The sequence below is a fragment of the Heloderma suspectum genome, chromosome 4 (assembly GCF_057233095.1).
Source record: "Heloderma suspectum isolate Gila_16-S chromosome 4, 16-S_ref, whole genome shotgun sequence".
Classification (NCBI taxonomy): domain Eukaryota; kingdom Metazoa; phylum Chordata; class Lepidosauria; order Squamata; family Helodermatidae; genus Heloderma; species Heloderma suspectum.
The window spans coordinates 144221565-144242005 of record NC_139461.1 but is presented as its reverse complement, the minus strand read 5'-3'; the positions used below and the strand labels follow the sequence as shown (position 1 = coordinate 144242005).

Here is a 20441-nt window from a genome sequence, read left to right as displayed (position 1 = left end):
TACAATGCTAGCAAACCACAGTGTATTTTTCCATGTTGTGGTATGCAAAATGTTCCCACACAACAGAGGAAACTTTTCTGCCACATTTGATTGGGTAGCCTCGTTCATAGATATGCACTGTTGTTCAACCTACGCACATAGCGAACCAATACTTCCCCTTTAACAACGCATTGATATATCATTTATAAACCATACAATGCAGCATTTATCTATGGAGAAAGTCCTCTGGGTGTCAAAGTCAGGAACCAGCAGCACAGCTAAGACAGAATAATTGCAGTAAGCATCTGAACTATTTCAGTTTATATTGGGGCACATAATAAACCTCCCCCTCACATCTCTCTCTCTCTCTCTCTCACACACACACACACACACACACACACTTCTCCCCACAAGAAACAATGAACACAAACACAATATCAATCTATTAATCAAAACGTCAGATATGTGCACGTGCACATACAAGGGTCCATGATAGAGGACAGAGGCTATATTTTGTAAATGCAAAATTAATCCAGTTGCAAAATACTTGGTTGTTTTCCCGGTTTTCCACTTCCTCATAGGTGACCCAGTCACACAAGCCCAAGAAACCTATTGCCTCCCACCACTGCTCCTTGTAGGAGCTGCCCATCTGTCAGCCTGTGTCATGCCAGGTGCCCAAGTGCTCCTCTAGGCCGTACATTCTAGCGTGACCACTGACTGATACAAAACAGAGGCTGTGACCACCTAACATAGTGTTATCTGCCTAAATTGTAGATGCTGGGGGAGGTGAGGACAGGGACTTGACAGTGGCTGTTCATTGGTGAGTGAACTAAATTCTGAATATGCTCAGAGGCACACATTCTCTCATACAGTTATGCTACAGCGAAGTGCTTGCCATGAATAAGTAAACACAGGGCTGAGATTGTGCACACACCTTTCCCCGAGCATTTACCTCTCCTGGTTCAACCCGCTCCTGAAGCAAATTTCCCAGTGCAAACAGAAGGGGCAACCCACCATCCCAAAGATCTTACCTAAATGTTCTGCCCTCTGCGCTCATTTGTTGCTGCTGACATCAAGCAGGAGAGAAAGCAAGCTTGAAAAAGGGGCAAGGGATATGGAGCAGAGCATATGAGCTTGATGAGAAAGGGGTTAGTTTATTCAGGACAGGATTCAGCTCCAAAGACATCTTGCAACTTTCCCTTCACCAGACCTTGGAAGGCAGTTCGGTGGAATCCAGCATTCACATGCTTAAGTGCAAGCAAAGCCCTGCAGCAAAATGTGAAGTGCTTCTGTTCAAAGTTCCAGCCACTCCATTCCATACCCCTCCTCTGCTTTCCCCACCAACAGTCCGTCAGCCTTCCATGCCCACAAAGCATTCCAGTCCTCACTGGGCGGCGGGGGGGAGTTGTGGGGACTAGGGTGGATACACTGGTACCCAGTCCCAGTTACATTAAAATCTTGGAGTTCTTTATTTATGTCTATGAACTGCTCCAACTACCCCTGGGAACACTGAATAATAGCTTCCGTTTTAAATGCAGGATCACAACAATTCCCTTTTTCACGTGCTTCCTTTCCCCCCTCCCCTTGCCCCGTCCTTCTCCCCATATCTGAGTCTTCCATTATCTTTCACTGATCTCGCTCCTCCTTTTGCTGATCTTACTCTTTTCATGGAGGAAACTGAAGTGGAACACAAGCGGGGTAGTTTGATAGCTCATTATCTGCGATCTATTTAAAAACGGAACAAAGGGCATTTAGTGCAGGAGGGTCACAGCAGGGTCACGGCTCATGTAAGGAGCTTGCAAACTTCCGTGAAGGAGCAATCTCAATCCCAGGATAAAAGCTCTGTGTGAAGAAACCCTCAGTGTGAACCAGGAAATGACAATGATGGTTCTCTCTACCCTTTCTCCCCCCCCCCTTCTTCCATCCTTCCTTTCCAGCCGCTCCAATCCATCACCACCACCCCCGGTTTTGAGGTTTTTCCCTCTTAATAGTCAGCATTTTGTGACCACTTATTGAGCTGCTTTGCACAAGGGGTCCCTGTTTAATATTCTTTTCTAAATATTTTTTGGAATTCATCAAAGCTCTGGGTTCCCCAAGTCTGCCAATACCTCCCTTTCTTGTGTGTGGGTTGGCGTTTTGGCTATAAAAGCAATGGCACCTGAAGAACTGAATCGGAATTAGATATGTCTCCATAAGGAAAAGGTTTAGAGATTTATTATTTTTAAAGTGAAAGCTGGACATTCAAAGAGGTGGCCTGGTGGATCTCTAAGCCCCCCCCCCCCAGGTCTCCTTGCAGTTAAGGGCCTGTCTCTCCCTCTCATCTCCAGTCCCACATTTCAGCATGTTCTTGACAGATCCACTTGGATGTCTCTTTGCCATCTCTGACTCAACATGTCCAAGACCAAGCTATGTATCTTTCTTCCCGAAATGCCTTCTTCTGAACCCTCTTCATCTCAGTCAACAAAAACATAATCCACATCTGTTTATCTGGCATGCAGGCTTTAGAGTCATCCTTCTCCTCTCTTGTTTGCTTTCCACATTCAGTCTGTTGCCAAGTCATGTTGCTTCTCCCTGTACAACACTGCAAAAATCCAGCCATTTCTCTCTGTCCCTGGGCTAAAACTCTGGTTCATGCTTTCTGGACATTTTCTGCCTTGTCTACTACATCCTTCTTATCCCTGGCTGCCTTCTTTCACACCTCAGTCCTCCCACCTCTGTCCAAAAACTCAGCTACCAAAATTATTAACCTCTGTCTTCACTCTGGCCATCTGACATGCTTCCTCAAATCCCTTCACTGGGTTCTCATCCTTTTCCAGATCCAGCACAAACTCCTTATTCATATTTTAAATTATCAGGACCAGCACTACTGTTAGGCAGAGTGAGGAAGCTGCCTCAGGCAGCAGGTGCTGGGGCAGGGAGCAGCAGCAAGGCGTTGGGGGGCAGAGGAGTGTGTGCCAGTCAGCCTGCCTTGCATCCCCTCAACTGACCTGCTGACCTTTGGTGTGGTGGGGGATGCTGTCCCTCACCAGTGTTGAAGTAAGATTCAGCTGCCTGTCAGCTCCTGTCAGCTCTGTGCATGGATTGGGGCGGGGGACATCTTGTCATTCACCTCAAGCAGTTAAATATCTTGGGCCAGCCATGAGAACAATCCCCAAACTCACCTCTCTCGTCTCCTATCCTTTGGCCTTTGTTTCTTGTTACGCAGGAACATAACGGGCTGCCTTACGCCAGGCCAGACTTTTTGTCCACCTAGCCCAATTTTGTCTGCTCTTCAGTGGCCCTGGCAGCAGCTCTCCAGGGTCTTGGCAGAGAGGGGCCTTTCCCAGCACCTGCCACCTAATCCTTCTAACTGGAGAAACTAGGAATCAGACCTGGGAGCTTCTGCTTGCAAAGCACATGCTCCATCACTGTAGTGGTGAGAGTGCTGGACTGGGAGACGGGAGATCCGGGTTCTAGTCCCCACTCGGCCATGGAAGCTCACTGGGTGACTGTGGGCCAGTCACTGACTCTCAGCCCAACCTACCTCACAGGGTTGTTGTTGCGAGGATAAAATGGAGAGGAGGAGGAGGATAATGTAAATCTCCTTAGGTTCCTTGCAAGAGGAAAAAAGATGGGATATAAATGCAATAAATGATACAAAAATAATAATAGTTATGGTTCCTCTCTTATATCCCCATCTGTGACCTTTGCTGCTCTACCACTCTGAGCCGACTGAAGGTCTCCTGCTCCTTTAAACAACTCTGCCTATGCTGATCAAATTTGCAGATGACACAAAATTGGGAGGGATAGCTAATACTTTGGAAGACAGAAACAAAATTCAAAGTGATCTGGATAGACTGGAGCGCTGGGCAGAAAACAACAGAATGACATTTAATAGGGACAAATGCCAAGTTCTGCACCTAGGAAAAAGAAACCAAATGCACAGTTACAAGATGGGGGATACGTGGCTCAACCACACTACAAGCGAGAAGGATCTTGGAATTGTTGTCGATCACAAGCTGAATATGAGCCAACAAAGTGATGTGGCTGCAAAAAAGGCAAATGCTATTTTGGGCTGCATTCATAGAAGCATCGCTTCCAAATCCCGGGAAGTACTAGTTCCCCTCTACTCAGCACTGGTTAGGCCTCATCTGGAGTACTGTGTCCAGTTCTGGGCACCACACTTTAAGAAGGATGCAGACAAACTGGAGAGGGTTCAGAGGAGGGCAACAAAGATGATCAGGGGACTGGAAACAAAGCCCTATGGGGAGAGACTGAAAGAACTGGGCATGTTTAGCCTTGAGAAGAGAAGACTGAGGGGAGATATGATAGCGCTCTTCAAGTATTTGAAAGGTTGTCACAGAGAAGAAGGCCAGGATCTCTTCTTGATCATCCCAGAGTGCAGGACACGGAATCATGGGCTCAAGTTACAGGAAGCCAGATTCCGGCTGAACATCAGGAAAAACGTCCTGACTGTAAGAGCAATACGACAATGGAACCGATTACCTGGGGAGGTGGTGGGCTCTCCCACACTGGAGGCCTTCAAGACGAGGCTGGACAGCCATTTGTCAGGGATGCTCTGACTTGGATTCCTGCATTGAGCAGGGGGTTGGACTCGATGGCCTTGAAGGCCCCTTCCAACCCTACTATTCTATGATTCTATGATTCTATGCCTGTTCTTCCTTTCTGCCCCCTGAACATGTGTGCAGCGCCAAATTCCTTACCCATCTTTTCTGTTTGGTTGTTGGCGTCTCCCAGTGTAACCAAGTGGAATGGCATCTGCCCATGTTTCCCCCTTCCCACACTCCCTCCATTTCCCCACCATTGATTTCAGATTGTAAGCTTCTTGGGAGCAGAAACCTGCCCAGTTTACAAACAGTGTAAAGATGCATTTTGCATGATGAATACTTTCTCCTGGCCAGTTCTGGGAAGCTGGTGGTTTGCACCATGGGGAGGGTGAAAGACCGGAAATTAGCACTGTTTTAATCCCCAAATGGGAGATGTGGTGGATGAGAGACAATGACAAAAGCCAAACTTGCACTTGGAAGCTGCCAAATGCCAGAAATATCAACAACGTTTAGATTTTGCTTTTGCAAGATATAAATCATCAAGGATGTGAAGGCTCTGATAGAAGAGTTGATTCCTTTGAACAGCGATGAAATGGAGAAAAATACTCAAGTCACTGGTATTTAAATCAGTGATCTCCTCTTACCTCGAGGAGGAGGAGGAGGAGTTCAGTCACTTTGTTCCAAATGTCAGCAGAAACGTGCAGTGAAAATGAATGGCTTGACATGAAGGAAAATTGAGTTAGTCCATGAATGCAATGGAATATGGTGGCAAGTCATATGTACAATGATGAATGTTTAAGCAAAGGTAAATATACCGTATTGGTTTGTCCATACTGGGATAGCTTATGAAGATGAAAGATAGCTAGCATATATGTGTAATTATATATGTACTAAACCTGGGGACAGCATCTTTGGCCAGTATAGGTTACATATGCTCAAAGGCACTCTGCCCTCCATCCTAGAATTTTTGAAAACCCAAAGTGGGAAATGCTAGGACCGCTTACATTTCTTAGGCCAGGGTTTGGCAACACTGCAGCCATGGGTGCATATGCACTTGCTAACCCTGCCCCTTGCACCCCCTCCACTCCCTTCAGATTATGCTTTTCCTCCTTTCTGGTAGTTTCTAAGACTCCTGACAGTTCCTCCCCTTGGTGGCGCCTCCTCCTTTGCTTTGCTGACTTCATCCTGCTTTCACTCGCCTTAGAGCCAGAAGGGGATGGGAACTGGTAGGCCTGCTGCTGCTTGCCATCCATCCATCCATCCATCCACCCACCCTTCCTTCCTTCCTTCCTTCCTTCCTTCCTTCCTTCCTTCCTTCCTTCCTTCTTCACTGCTGCCTTTTCTTTCTTCCCACCCCACCCCACCCTCAGCCACCTTTCTTTCCTCCCATGGCGCCCTGCCTTTTCTTTGTTTTCCTCCACCACTTCCGGCTTTTCTTCCTCTCACTGTGCTCTGCTCCTTCCCTCCCTCCTTCCCTCCTGTGGTGCCCCACTGCCGCTTCCTCCCACTGCCACTTACGCATTCAGCAAAGAGGTTTTAAGCGTATACCTAAAAATGTAAGGTCCAATCAGTGTAATGCAATCATATCAATTAAAAATAAAGATACCACAAATGACAATAATAAATCCATTACAATATCAAGTTTCTATAAAACATCACAAGAAAGGCTGTCCCCTGGTCCCAGCAAGCTACTGGCCAGCTGAGGCTGGTGTAACATCAGTGTACTTTAGTCAGGATCCTACACACTTGCAGGAGAAAACCTGAAAAGAAAGTGGCTGCACTACTCAAAACAGAAAACAGAGCAACTTAGGGCATGGCTCCTGATCCCCGCCCACCCAGCTGCTATTAACTCTGTGGAGGGGCGGGGTGGGGGGAACATATATGAGCATTTAACCTCCCCTCCCCTAGTGCCACTTGCCTCTGTGGAATCACTAATAGCTAAAAAAAGGAAGAGAAGAAGGGAATTCCTGATCTCCTGAGTCATGCTCTAAAGGTGTGTATAGATCGTCTGAGCAGCAAGGGCACCCTAGACATGCACCCCTTCTGTTCAAAGGGACTATTTTCACCCAAAGGTTGAGCTCAGGGGAAAAAAAGTCTTGCAAGTTTGCAGCAGAAGCTGGCTGGGCACAGTGCTGATGGGCTGGCACCTGTGGCTTCAGAAATCCCCCCCCCCTTGGAGTTGCTTTGAAACACTTTATAAATATATTGTGCTTTAAAAAATGCAACACGTTAATGCATAAAATGTGCATGCGGTGCTTTAAAACCATTTTTAAAAATGCAGACGGCCTGCCTGAGGCATGGGGAAGATTGATAACTGAACCAGTGTCCAATTTGCTGGAGTGTGCATCTCTCATTTATGTTGCAAAGGTGGGAGGAAACCAGGCACACACCATAGGAGAAAAATCTGCCACAGCTCTGTCTTACCATTCTGTCTGTAAACGTGTGGAAGCTGTGTAGCCTGTGCTACCCCTGGTTTCCTCTTTTCTGCCTATAACACTCCTGTTCCAGCAAACCTAGTTCGCAAATCAATGACTTTTTCCTCTTTTAAATAACTTCCAAACAGAGTGGAAGAAGGCAGTTTTTCATTTTTAATGTTCATCTTTGACCTTTAATTTATTAATAAGCTACATCAGTCAAAGATGAATATTAAAAAATGAAAAAGCTCTTTCTTCCACTGTGCAGGTAAGTTGTTTAAAAAGAGGGAAAAAGTGGCTGAACCACTTACCTTGCCCAAACTCCTCCATCCCCCATTCCTGCAACTTTCGTTGCAGCTCTGACTTGCTTTTCCCAACCTTGGTGGACTAGGGACTTCTTCACACAGAGCTTTTATTCTGCTACTGAGATGGCTCTCTCATGGAAGTTTGCAGGCTCTTTACATGATGCCGTAACCCTGCAGGGCATCTCCTGCACTAAATACCCTTTGTTCCATTTTAAAATAGATCCACAGATAATGAGCTATCAAATTACCCAGTTGTGTTGAGTTCCCTCCATGAAAAGAGGAAAAGGGGCAAGAAAAGGAGTGAGATTAGTGAAAGATAATGGAAGACTCAGATATGGGGAGAAGGAGGGGGGAGGGGGGGAGGGGGAAGGAAGCACGTGAAAAAGGGAGTCATCGTGATCCTGCATTTAAAACAGAAGCAGAAAGCCCTGTTTTAAATGCAGGATTTTAGGCTGGTGTAGAGATGTCCTAGGAGAAGCATGGGGAATTATCCAATGGTAAAAGTATCTAATTTGTATTTAGCACTAAGGCTTTTGGAAGGAAAATTCAGAGGAAAAATACAATCCACGCTTGCATTTAAAAATACATTTTATGGTAGTTTCTTTGCTTGCCTCAGTGAGAACTTCTAATTATATGATTGCTTTCAATATAAATATATAAAGAGTGCAACTGTAAAGGTAGGTGGCTCTTTTGTGATGTCTCCTTCATGAGCATCAGATTTAACTATCAGAGGCATGTTTAACACAGATAAGGAAACTTTTTGTTGGAAAGTCTAGTGTGACTTGCAGCAGAATTGCTTTATATAAAGAAAGTGTGGTAGCACAGCATTCAATATTAGAGGGAATAAATGCAGGCTAGAGCCAGTTTAGAGGATGTTCAAATCAACTTAGGGAGCAATCCTATGGCTGCTAGTCAGTGGCTAGATGGCCATTCCGGGAACCAAGCTTGGGGCCCGTGCTCTGAGGGCAGTTCCTGGATAACAGACCTTCTCCCCTTCCACGCTGCCTCGCAGACAGCATGGAACAGCCCTGCACTCTGCGCTTGGAAGGGGAGCGCAGAACTGCCAAAATGGGGCGTTCTGGGGTGAGGAAGGCAGAAATACCGATATGACACATCCTATGTGTCGTCCGGCAGCCTCCTCCCCTGCTCCGCCTTCCTGCAGCTAGACAAACATCGGCTGTCTAGCCGCAAATGCAGGGCAGGAGAAGCACAGAGGGAACAATCCCCTCTGTGCTTCTCCTGCCCTGCATTGGATTGGCGGTCACCTCTGAGTTTGGAGGCAGCCACCTATCCCCATAGGATTGCGACCTTACTTTGTTAGTGCTTTTATACACATCATGGAAAATGACTATCTAACACTGTTCACTTACAAGCACCCCCTAAAGCTGGGTGCGTGAGTATAAGTAAGCAAAGGCGTGAAATATAGTTACTTGAGAGAGTGGGAGGAAAAAAGAACCAATCAAGTTACAGGACAACAAGGAGGATGAACAAAACAAGCTGCTGTTGATGCAACATGTTCTCTATCACCCCCTAGTGTCTGGAAGCATGCGGAGTTGTTCCTCTTATCCCACACTTTTAAAGTTGGAGGATGGTGTTTTCCCTAAGATGGAGCTCTTACAAAAAATAGTTGTTGTATCTGAATCAGGACAGGAAAGTGTTCTGCTCCATCAAGAATGTACCAAACACTCTTCGAGGGCTGCTGCGTGTTGAATGTATTCCAGTAGTCTTGTCCTTTTTCACCTCAAAATCTGCAGCCTTAAATGTATGCAAATTAATATATCACAGGTACAGAAAATGTTAAATACACCACTCGTCCAATCAGATTCACTGAACTTGGCAGAACTCAAAAGTGCATATGTGTACACAGGATCACAGTCAATTCTGAATAACCAATACATATCTAAATCCAGTATTTCAATTAAGCTCAGGAAACTCAATATCCCACAAAAATGTTTACCAGACCACCATGCCTGCACATCCTTACCTTTTATCCTAAATGGAAGGAAAAGACTGACTTTGGTAAACATTCCCTCTTAGAAACTATTCTTACCCTAAGGGACCAGGTGAGTGCTTATTTTTGAGCCTAACCAACATATAGCTTTTGATTGTGAAATGTTCAGAGTTGAAGTGAGTGTTGCTCTTTCAGTGTGAAGATTTATTATATCTGTTGAACCAGGAATGCACCTGGAACATTTGCTTTAAACTTTGACCTAGATCCTTGCTGAGGTTTCTTCTGATTTGCCTCCCTAATCTCCTTTCTGCTATTACTTATATTTATCTGGAATGCTCACATATGAAGCAATTCATTACTGAAATCTTGTGGTCACTGGAAGACAGTTTGCATAGTGAGCTTTAAAAAAACCCACAACAATATATCTGGTGCATGCTGCTGACATCTCTGGAAGAAACTGTTCTCCATATCAGGCTGTAATGAAGATAAACTGAAATTATTGTGCAATTCTGATCTACATTACGCTCTGAAACTATGTACTGTAGAACATAAAAGGAAGCTTCTGCCTTTTGCAATCTCTACCTGTTTGTTCCTTAAGAAATGTTCCAGATTCTGCAAATGGGAGGAAGTGAAAATATGGAAGAGCAATAATGACCCGCATGTGAAATGGTCAGTGGAATCAGTTGATAAAACTGTTCCTGGTCTGTGCTAATTCAGGTGGCAAAGGAGGGTTTGTGAATTTAAATCCCCCCTCCCTCCCTTCCACCCACCCAGAAATAGCAGAACCCCTTGTCCCAGCACATATAATACTAGCACATCAGGGAGAAGGCTAGGCTGAGTCCTTCTTCATGATGTGCTAGAGGGGTTTTATAAGTGCAAAACTCTTTAGGGGAAGTGTTCAAACCTGCAACAACTCTACCTTCAGCCTTAAGTAATAAAGTCCAGGAGAATGTTTACTGCTTGATTCTACTGAATGTATAAACTAACTCTTTTATTCTACTGAATCTATGAATTGGCTCTTTTACAAAGAAAGCAGAGAAGCCTTAACATTGGATGCTGCATTGCTCTGATAGCCCTTCTCTTGGGACTGATCTGCATTCTTACGGTTAACACAGTGTTTTGTATGTTTCCTGACAAAGCGGTGATTTGTTTAAATTTGTGTTGATTTTAATACAATGTTATTAGTAACTTAACATTTTACAAGAAAAGAAGAAAAATATAAGATACATTTGCAACATGGGGACCGTCTTACGTGTATTAAACACACTGAGATAATAAAATCAATTAAAGATTATCATAATTTTGAGAATGCCTGTGTTCATGGTTTGCCTTCTGTTAAACACACATATTCAGTCAGTCACCTGTGCTATTCCAGTCACTTAATTCAGTCCTTCAGTGCAGGAGGCTGTGCCATTTACTTATGATTAGTATTTTAGTAATAGCTAATAACTTTTTAAAAAAACTCATAAAGCTCAGTTCATACTGCTTCACCTAAAACATCCAAACAAATTGGTTACATTTAAAGATAAAGTGCATTTAGAAACATAATTACCACCTGCTGTGGGTGATATGAACTAGATGAGACTACATCCTAACTTCAATTCCATTTTTATTTACCTGGAAATGACTGCATGAGCATACATGCGAATATGCACACTTCCCTTGAATTCCTTTGATTTGGAAAAATTGGGGGGCTGGGGGGAGGACGACATGCATTTTCCCCAGCCTTGAATCTAGTTGACCTCAGAATCTAGGCAGCAGACTTAGAGTCCATTCCCTGCCCCCATTTTTCTAAATATCAGCTCCTTTTTTGTACTTAAAATATGTGTATAATGTATAGGCATTTAAAAAAGGTCAGAAACCCTACCATTGTGCCTTATTGAATGCCTCTCAGTGCCCTCCCCAGAACTTTCTTTCTCTGCTGTGAGGAGTGACATTAAAGAAAGAGCTTGTCATTGTGTCTAATTAATTTCACCACTCTGTGGTAACTGCAATTTCAGGTGATGACTTGCTTGTGTGAATAGGACGTTAGAGAAAACACTGCAGAGACAATATTCATAGCAGGCTAAAAGTTATATGGTTAAGTGGGCACAGAGTATTGGAAAGAATATTCCCATGGAAATATGGGAAAACCTCTGGAGCAGGAGCCATAATTTTTCATTAAACATGTCAATTAGAGATAATCTGTATAAGGTGATGACGAGGTATTATATACTACAAGCGAAAACAAAGAATTATCTAATTGATTGTTGGAAATGTCAGAAACAAATAGGAGACTTTTTAATAATTTACAGTAGGAGTGCTCTTTGGCAAAAAGAATGTTGGAGAATGATTAATAAAACTGTGGAGAAAATATTAGGCTACAAAATTTCATTAGATCCCTTGTTTCATCTTAATTTTATAGATATATTTGTTAGTCAACAACATAAGGAATTAATAGTTTATATGATGGCTGCAGCAAGAATATTGTATTCCAAAAAGTGGAGAGGACAAATAACACTTTCTAGGGATGAGTGGTAGGAGAACATGTGGGACTTCGCTGTGATGGCAAAATTAACACATTGTATAAGAACTGCTGAAAAAAGACAAAGAGGGGGAAACTTTTGTAAAAAAAACCCCACACACCTGGACATGCTTTATTAATTTCTGTGGACATAACGCAATATATCCAAATATTCAATTTTGTTTTTCAGTAACTTGATTTAGTTATTTATAAAATGTATGGATATATAAAAAGAGAAAATTGTTTATTGGTAACTTTGGATTTTGCATAAGAAACATATAATGTATATACAAGTATGTGTGTAAATGTATATATTTTATTTAAGTGATTCAGAGAAGGGACATTGTGTTGATTGATGTATATAAATGTATATAATATATATTGTATGAAGTATTCTTATTGTATGGTGGGGAAAAATGTTTCAGGATGAATGTACTTGAAGAACAACGACTTCATTTAAAAAAGGAAATAATATTTATAGCGCCTCCAAGACTGCTTTTCAATGGAGTTAGTTCACACAGTCAGCAGTCATTCATCAAGTGTACTAAAATCAAGTGATGGACACTGCATGTGTGAACCAGCCAAGGTAGAACTGGTGCTGATACAGAATGCCCATGCAGAGTCAGATGTTACTACCCATGCTGATGAGAATTATCACATAATTCCTACCAACAAAACACTATGCAGTTATATTACATACAACATGTTCCATGAGATGCACAGCTAAACCACCTGCTAAGTGTAACATGCAGACTGGCTCCTGTGTATAAGGATGAGTTACTGGGGCTGCTTTTGCTTTAATCTCCATCAGTTTGCTGGCAAAGCATGACATATACGTTTGGTTCCTGCTCATTAGTTGTACTCCAGTGTGGGCGCTCCTGCTCTTGTTTTTATTGCCTGAGGTATTGTGGGAGAGCTTCCCTCTGTTGCTGTCCTGTTCAAAGGAAGGAGTGCAGGGAGAAACAGATGATAAAATGAGTGTTTGGAAGCGCACAACTTTGGAAAGGCTCCTGTCTGCACAGGCTCATAGTTTTCATAGAATGTCGCTGGCTGTAAGGCAATGTCAGGGGATCCTGCCAACACTCAAAAGTGCTTTGTTGAAACTTGCAGTGATTCTGCAATACCACAGTAACAAATCATTCCTTTGTACTGTTTGATTAGCCAGTTTTTAATGTGTGTCTTTCAACCACTCTGCTAGCATGAGCTGCTTCTTTCCTCTGTGTAGCAGTTGCACAGCAACATAATTTGGACAGATTCTGAAATAGCACAAGTTCATGTCACTCCATGATATTATTGGGGGCAAATTATTCTTTCTGCCTGATGAAGAGAGTTATTCCACACTTCACACTCTCTCCTGCATGCTCTTGTGCTGACTTTTACGGTGCTAGTTTCCTTCTGAGGGGAAATTACTGGAGACTCAAATAAGCTGTTTATTTGCAAGTGAACACAGAGGTGGATGGACAGCTCCCCCTTGTAATCTCCCCAAGGCCTGCTTCTTGCCACCAGAAACCTCCTAGCAATTTTCCCCAATAAGCTCCAGGCTCAAATTGTTTCTCTTCTGCCTGTTCCAATGGCACAGATAGTCCCAATCCAAACAGGGTGTGTGCAACGCTAAATGCAGATCCCTCTGGTAGCAAGCTTCCCCCTCCTGTCCCAAATAGAACCTTCAGGGGAAAGGATTTTCATCAAAACCACAGCACAGGGGAAGGGTTTAAAAACTTACAAAAACCCTTCCTGGGGCCTGTCTACACCTGGCTTTTATACCAGGGTGGGTGCAAGTTGAGGTCCCTCATGATTAGATGACACAGTCATGACTTCGCAGCCATCCATGGTTTTCACCCGGAAAATGCGGAGTTCCAAGGAGTTGTTTTGCTGCAATGTTTTTTGTTTGCTATGGGTTTCCCTGTGCTTGTGAGCCATCGTCCCTTCCCCAAACTGACTTCGCATTTTGCAGTGGGCGTGTGTAGTGCCTGCATCACTCTGTGACACCCCTTTACTCCCCCGGTCCCTTCGGAGCTGCGCAGTTACATAGGCACAGAGGGGCGTTTTCATATTTAATCACACTTTCGCACATTTTTGCAGCTTTGTATCTTCGCAATGGTTGCTTTTGGACGTGGTACCCGAGGCGGGGGGGGGGGGGTTCTTGGAGAAGGAACAACATTGCTCCGGCCACCATTTTGGAGCGGTGGCTAGGTACGTAGCGCTCACACTTGTGAGTACGAACCATCGCGAGAGTCTCAGGCTGGGGAACTGACAAACTGATGGTGCAGAAATGAAGGTGCACAAAACACCCAATATTTACCTAAAAAGGGTCAGAAAGACCTAGCAGAGTCCCTAAAATACAAAACAGCCACTGAAGTGTCACACCCCAACACTCACGGGTCAGCACAGCTGTGCATTTCAGTATAATGGCAAAAAAAGAGGGCACGGCGAATCTTCAGGGAAGCGCGCAGTACATTGCGAGTGTATTGCAGGGCATGGTGATTTGAAGCCGCATTGCTGCGCAGTTGCGATGGGGTGGGGTGGGGTGGGGTCAAAGTGGTGCCATGTAGATGGGTCCCAATTCTTTTCCCTGGGCGGCTACTGGTTCAAGTTGAGAAAACAAGTGTGCATCGCCAAACTATGCATTTGATGTAATTATAGTTTGCTCCCCAGAAGGCTGAAGGGCTGGGAGGGCTCTTAATTAGGGAATAAAGCAACTGTTGTCACCAACTAGCATGCTATAGAACAATCTAAAAAGTGGACCATCTCTTGTCTAGACTTGCCCCAGTGGAATAATATATTTCATCACCCATCGCATCCTATAAACTAATAGCAAATGAATTGTCTGAGTGATCCTTATGTGGCCAAAACAGCACCATCCATGCACAAAAGGGAACCCTGGCTCAGGGGAACCCTGGTTTTGGTGAACCGCCCAGAAAGCTTCGGCTATTGGGTGGTATAGCAATGAAATAAATAAATGCATGCATGCATGCCACAGTATAATATCTAAAACAAGAGTTGCTGGGCTGAACCTTGCTTTGAAGTGACATTCCTTTGACATAGAACCAGCCAGCGCCCTGCCCACAGGTGTGTGTGTGTGTATACGTGTGTGTATCTGTGATTATTCAGTAGCTACAGAAACACCCTCTAGATCAGGGAAAGGCAACTTGTGGCCCTCCAGATGTTTTGGCTTACAACTTCTATCACTGGCTATGCTGGCTAGGGCTGATGGAAATTGTAGGCTGAAACATCTGGAGGGCCACAAGTTGCCCATCCCTGCTCTAGATATCCCCAGTGGTACACTTCTTATGTTACTTCATGTGTTCCTGGCATTCAAAACCAGTTCTGTAGCTAATCCTCCCCTGGCAAGTCCTGGCTCAGATTAAGCTCTCGATAAAGCCTTTACCTTATTCATGTTGTCCTGGCCTGCCACTTTGGAATTCCTGTGCTTGCCATGTGAACTCCCTGAGGACCTTTTGAAAAAAGAAAAAAACAATTGCTTTGTATCTTCTGAGTCATCTCTGACTCCTGTCTAGGCAGCGAGTGCAGACCTGTAGAAAAGTGGCTCAAGGTGAACTGAGTTCTTCAGCCTAATTATACGGCTGTCTTCCAGCAGGGCTCCAAGTGTCTTCACTGTCCGTCAGTGACAAAAATCCAGGGCTTGTGCTTGCTCCTTGCAATTCTCTCCAGCCATTCCAGAAGTGAGGGTTGTTTTCACTACTTGTACCATAAGAAACCTTCTGACCTTGATTCTTATGCAGTGTGGCAAGAAGTCATTTCTATGCCTGGGGTAGGCTTCCAATTCTAGGCCCCGTACTAGACCCAGGAAAAATGATCTGTGAGTTTATATGACAAGCAAAGAAGTTAAAAAGTATGAAACTGGAGTTACATGGAGAATGACCCCATTAGTAAAATCTGGGGTGAGTTAAGAATCACTGTGGTCCTTTAAGGGTATAAATGCTGATATTCCAAGTTCTCACTGCTCCTGATGTTGAAGATGTAACAGCTCAGAAGCTGTAGTGCATGAAACGTTCTGACTGCTGTTGTCCAGTCAGGAACAGCTGGCCAGAGTTATTTGTCTCTTCTTTACTCCTCCCCTGCCAGCAGTGTTCAGTGGCTTTATGTTTTAAGCTTCAAACACAAGACGAACAAGAAGCTGCAAAGGTACCACTTTGCCTGGCCTGCTGCTCTCACTAAGTCTCTGCTTTGAAATTACCCACTTGAACACACATCTAATTTATTTCAAACTGAAAAGAAAGCATTAGATAACTTCATGTTATTTGTATACCTATTCTATTTCATGGTCTTGTTTTGGTTCAGGCAAATATTTCATAAGCTCTCAGCCACCAAATATTTACTGTCAGGCACTAAATACCATTACATGCCAAAGATTCCCTTGCAGCACCGAGGAAAGCGTGCTCTGCATCAGGATTGCTGGGTGTGGGAGAAGAGAGAAGGCTGCCTACCCCCTCCCCCAGAGATCCTCATAGAGTTCGCTCTTTCCCCACTGCTGCTAGCCATGAGAGAAGAGCTGTTTGTATTAGGATTCCTGGGATGTGTGTGTGCGCGCGCGCGCATGCAGATATATGTGCATATGTGGATGTGTCTGCCGACCCCCGAGCCACCATCACAGGCAGCCCTCAAGGCCAAAAAGGTTGTGCATCCTTGCTATACATTCTTAACCTGGGAATAAGTCCCATTAGGCTCAGTGGGCCTTACTTCTAAGTAGACTTGTATGAAATTGAATTGTGAATATAGAAACTGCTTTACTCCCTTTTCTGTCTTCATCCTCAAAACACTCCTCTTAGGTCATGGTCATTTAGGTCAGCCATCTCTTTACTTGACCGTACATATACACTTTTAACAGCTGTGTGGTGGGGAGAAATTCAGCTCCCAAAGCTTTTCACTCCTTTAGTAGAGTGAAAAAGAAAGCTGCACCTGCTGAATTTTTTACCTGCTGTGCAACAGTTAGTGGCTGGGGAATGCTGGGAGTTGTAGGCCTTTTCTCTGCCCAAATATGCATAGGATTGTGCTCTTAAAGGCATATAGAGGCTTTAAAGAGCCCTTAGAATGGGGGAGGGAAGGCTGGCAGCTGTATCGTCCTTCATGTGGCTGATACTCAGAGGGCCTCTAGTGGAGTTGGCAATAGAAGCCAGAGCTTCCAGGTAGAAGGCCACATGCTGCCCATTGGGCCACAGAAATAAAAATGACAGCTACTGCTTATTAGATGTAGACCACTCACTTTAATAATTAATCAGGCAAGAATAAATGAACAGAACTAGGTTACCACTTTCCCCCCCTGTACTGGCCCCACTCATGGGTTTTTAACCTGTCACACAGAAATATGGTAGGTGATGCTTTTCCTGGCATGGATTTAAGTGTCTTCAGGAAAACATCATTTGCTAAATTTCTGTGCAGAGGTTGCTGCGAAGTGTACAGGAGCTTTGTGAAATGGTAGCTAGTCTCAATGTGACCACACACACCTGTTAAAAGCAAACAGCTGCTTTAAGTGTCGTGCCATAGCAGAACCAGTGTGGCTGAACCTGTCTAGCAGCTCTGTTGCTGAGTTCTGTATTTTCCCAAAATCTGAAAAGGAAAAGTCCAGTGGGAAGGGAGATGTGTGGGGAAGGAAGAACTGTAATGTGTTTAACTGAAGCAAGAAAGAGTGAAACTTTTTTGTAATGGAAACTTGGCATAAAGCTCCACTAACTCTTTGCTGAAAGGGGCTGAGCTGTACTGCATACAATGGGCACCCTGCTGCTTTCTCAATGTTTGCAGCCTTGCCAGATGTTACTGGCGCATGAAATGCACTCCCTGCTTAATCAGAGCAACATGCAAGTTTCCAGGATGAACAGGCTCTTGCCAAAAAAAATCCCTAGGAGAGGTGCCATGTGTTTGTATTGAAGCTGCCAGCCCAAAGTTTTGCTCACCAGCATCTCCTCTGAAACAAAGCAGAGAATATGGATCACGCATAACTAACAAGGCCCATAACAGATCATCATTGTGCAAGTCAAGTTGCTTACATCTTAAACCCTCAAAAACCTGAAACACTCTTCCTGCAATCTGTAAGCATATATAAATAGAAGAGCATAAAAACTACCTTGGCTGGGTGAGGCCAAGTTCTGCCTTGTCCAGCATTGTGCTTCCCACAACCAAGTTGCCTTGGGAAGCCTTGAATGACCTTTGCTCCAGTAATTTTCTGTAGCTATTTATTTTGTTTAAATTTTGCTTGCAATTTCAAGCTCAGTTGACACTACACTGAAAGCGAAACCCAGGTGATGCTGTTGTTTGTATGAGGAGGGGCCATATAGCCCAGGAACAGAGCACATGCTTTGCATACATAAGGCCCCAGGTTCATAGGAACATTGGAAGCTGCTGCATACTGGGTCAGGCCATGGTCCATCGCGCCCACTTTTGTCAGCACTGAGTGGCAGCAGCGGCTCTCTAGAGTTCCAGGCAGGATTTCTCCCTAGCCGGGGATTAAACCTGGGACCTTTCCACTGAGCTACAGTCCCCTGGCATCTCGGGTTAGAGGACTTAAATTGGCAGAGTGGGAAAGCAGCCTTGCTGAGATGTTAGGAAGCCATTGTCAGTCAGGATAGGCAGCACTGGGCTAGATGAACCAGTGGTCTGGCTCATTTCAAATTAAGTTTGGGAGGGCTCCTGCCTTGAAAGGCAGCCTAGAAATATGTTAAATAACACATGTTCTAATTTTCACACCCATTTTTGCGGTTTTTTTTTCTTTCATAACAAGTTGCCCTTCTATATTTCAGCCATGACAATTTGTTTAATTGATTTGTCTCCTTTTTCTTGGCCTCAGTTGTTTTGGTATTTTCTGCGAAGCAGTTTCTGGTTTGGCCGAGCTAAGAGTTCTCAGTTCTATTTCCCTTCCCACCTTGTGGGCCGTTTCACATCTCCTTTGAGCTCGCCTCCAGCTCTGCCAACCTGTCTACCTAGGAGATAAGGAAACTAACCCAAGGCTGCCAACCCTACCATTAGGCAAAGTGAGGCAACTGCTTCAAGTGGTAGGTACTGGGCCAGCGGAGGCAGCTCCCAACTGTTTCACCTGAGACCCCTGACCATTGCTCTGTGCTGGTGGACAGAGTTGTATGTTCAATGCTGCCTGTCCTACACTCCCTAAACTAGCCTGCTGCCCTCAGTTGCACTGTGTGGTGGAGGACGGTCCCATTGCTGGGCTGAAGTAACTGCTAATCCAGTTGGCTTCTGTACATGGAATGAGGCAGGGGGCACCATCTTGCCTTTTGCCTTGGGCAGCAAAACGTCTTGAGCTGGCCCTGAACTCACCATATTATGCTCACCTTGCTGCAGTCGACACAGATCTCTCCAGCCACCAGTGTCTTCCTTCTCTGCTTGTCCTACCAGTATATTTTTTTAAAACCACGATTATGCTGGGGCTTCTGTTGGCAGTGTTGCAGGATCTACTTTTCTGAGAGGTAATGTACATGTGTAAAGAGGAACTGGACGTTGCAGAACCAATCGAGGACCAACAACTTTTCAGTCACTCTACCAGTACCAATACCACAGTCCGCCGCCACCACGTGATCCTCTCTCCCTGCAGTGTTCATGGTTTGGCAATGGCCCATGGATCAGTAGTAGGGCCTTGGATCTAGGAAGTCCCAGGTTCAGTCTCTAATGGCTAAAACTCAACCCCTTCCCTCCCTTCAGACCATGATCCATGACATCCTCTGCCCTGATGCTACATCCCAGTGGTTAGAAGTAATCAGGAGCAGGCTGTGGGAATAGGAAAATAGGAGTGCAAAGTCTGTTGCTGTTGCTAGATGGTGCTCAGACCCCCTCTGAGCTTTAACACCTGTCTACAGTCAGTATTTTCAACATCGTTCATAACTAACTTGTGGGGAAATCCACAATATTGGAAGAACCTACCTTTTGCAATGGAAAGGTTTATAGCAGCAGTCCTGTACATTGGCCATGTTGGCTGGGGCTGATGGGAATTGAAGTCCAAAACATCTGGAGGGCACCAGCTTTGAGGAGGCTAGTCTAGAGGCAAAAGGATAAGGATTATTGTAGAAAGATTATTGTAGAAAGAGCACAAGTGGGAAACCTTTGGCTTCTTGTCATAGGTCTGTACTGACCACCACTCTAGTCCTCCGTCACCCAGTCCCCTTGTCCCCCAACGTTTATCCTGGCACTATGTAGCTGCGATGACTGTCATAGAACGTAGCATGCTGGTGCAACTCATCATCCACTTCATTGTATGAATGTGATGCAATGTCAAGCAGTGTCTCCCCTCCACCAAAGATGTTATTTATCTGGTCCTTTTTTCTCTCTAGTTTATGATGTTCTGAACTCTGCTTTGGAAACTAGTGACAAGTGGATTGGGCGAAGACTATTGCAGGAACCTGAGGAGAATGTCACAGATAACCCTGAGGAAATGGAACATCTCTATCTCAAAAACTGCACTGAACCAGGTAGGATCGTCTTCCTCTTCCTTGGGCCGGCCTTACCATTCGGCAGGATGAGACGGCCACATCAGACAACAGATTATTGGTGTCATGAACGGGCAGTAAATAGTTAGCTACTTACTTTGTTGTTATTGTATTCCTACTGCCAGGGATTGGGAGAGGTGCTTGTGGGATTTTCTGCCTCATGTGCCAAGATAACTTAGGGGTAATCCTGTGGAGATAGTTGGCAGCTTCCGAACTTGGAGGCTGATGACTATCCAATGCAGGGTGGCCGGAGCACGGAGGCAGTCCTCGCCTCTGTGCTCCAGCCGCCCTG

At 44.7% G+C, this 20441-nt stretch overlaps 1 protein-coding gene across 5 annotated transcripts in view; it reads left to right on the top strand.

Moving 5' to 3' along the window:
* The window catches only part of SLC24A3 (solute carrier family 24 member 3), a 269195-nt gene that overhangs the window by 30901 nt on the left and 217853 nt on the right, over positions 1–20441 (top strand). For 4 of the 5 annotated variants that reach the window (XM_084850755.1, XM_084850753.1, XM_084850756.1 and 1 more), the window contains exon 2: positions 19994–20131. The exons of the other annotated variant lie outside the window; for it this stretch is intronic. In XM_084850755.1, coding sequence (XP_084706881.1) covers positions 19994–20131 — 138 coding nt within the window. The remainder of the gene's footprint in view (positions 1–19993; positions 20132–20441) is intronic. 5 annotated transcript variants of the gene reach the window in all.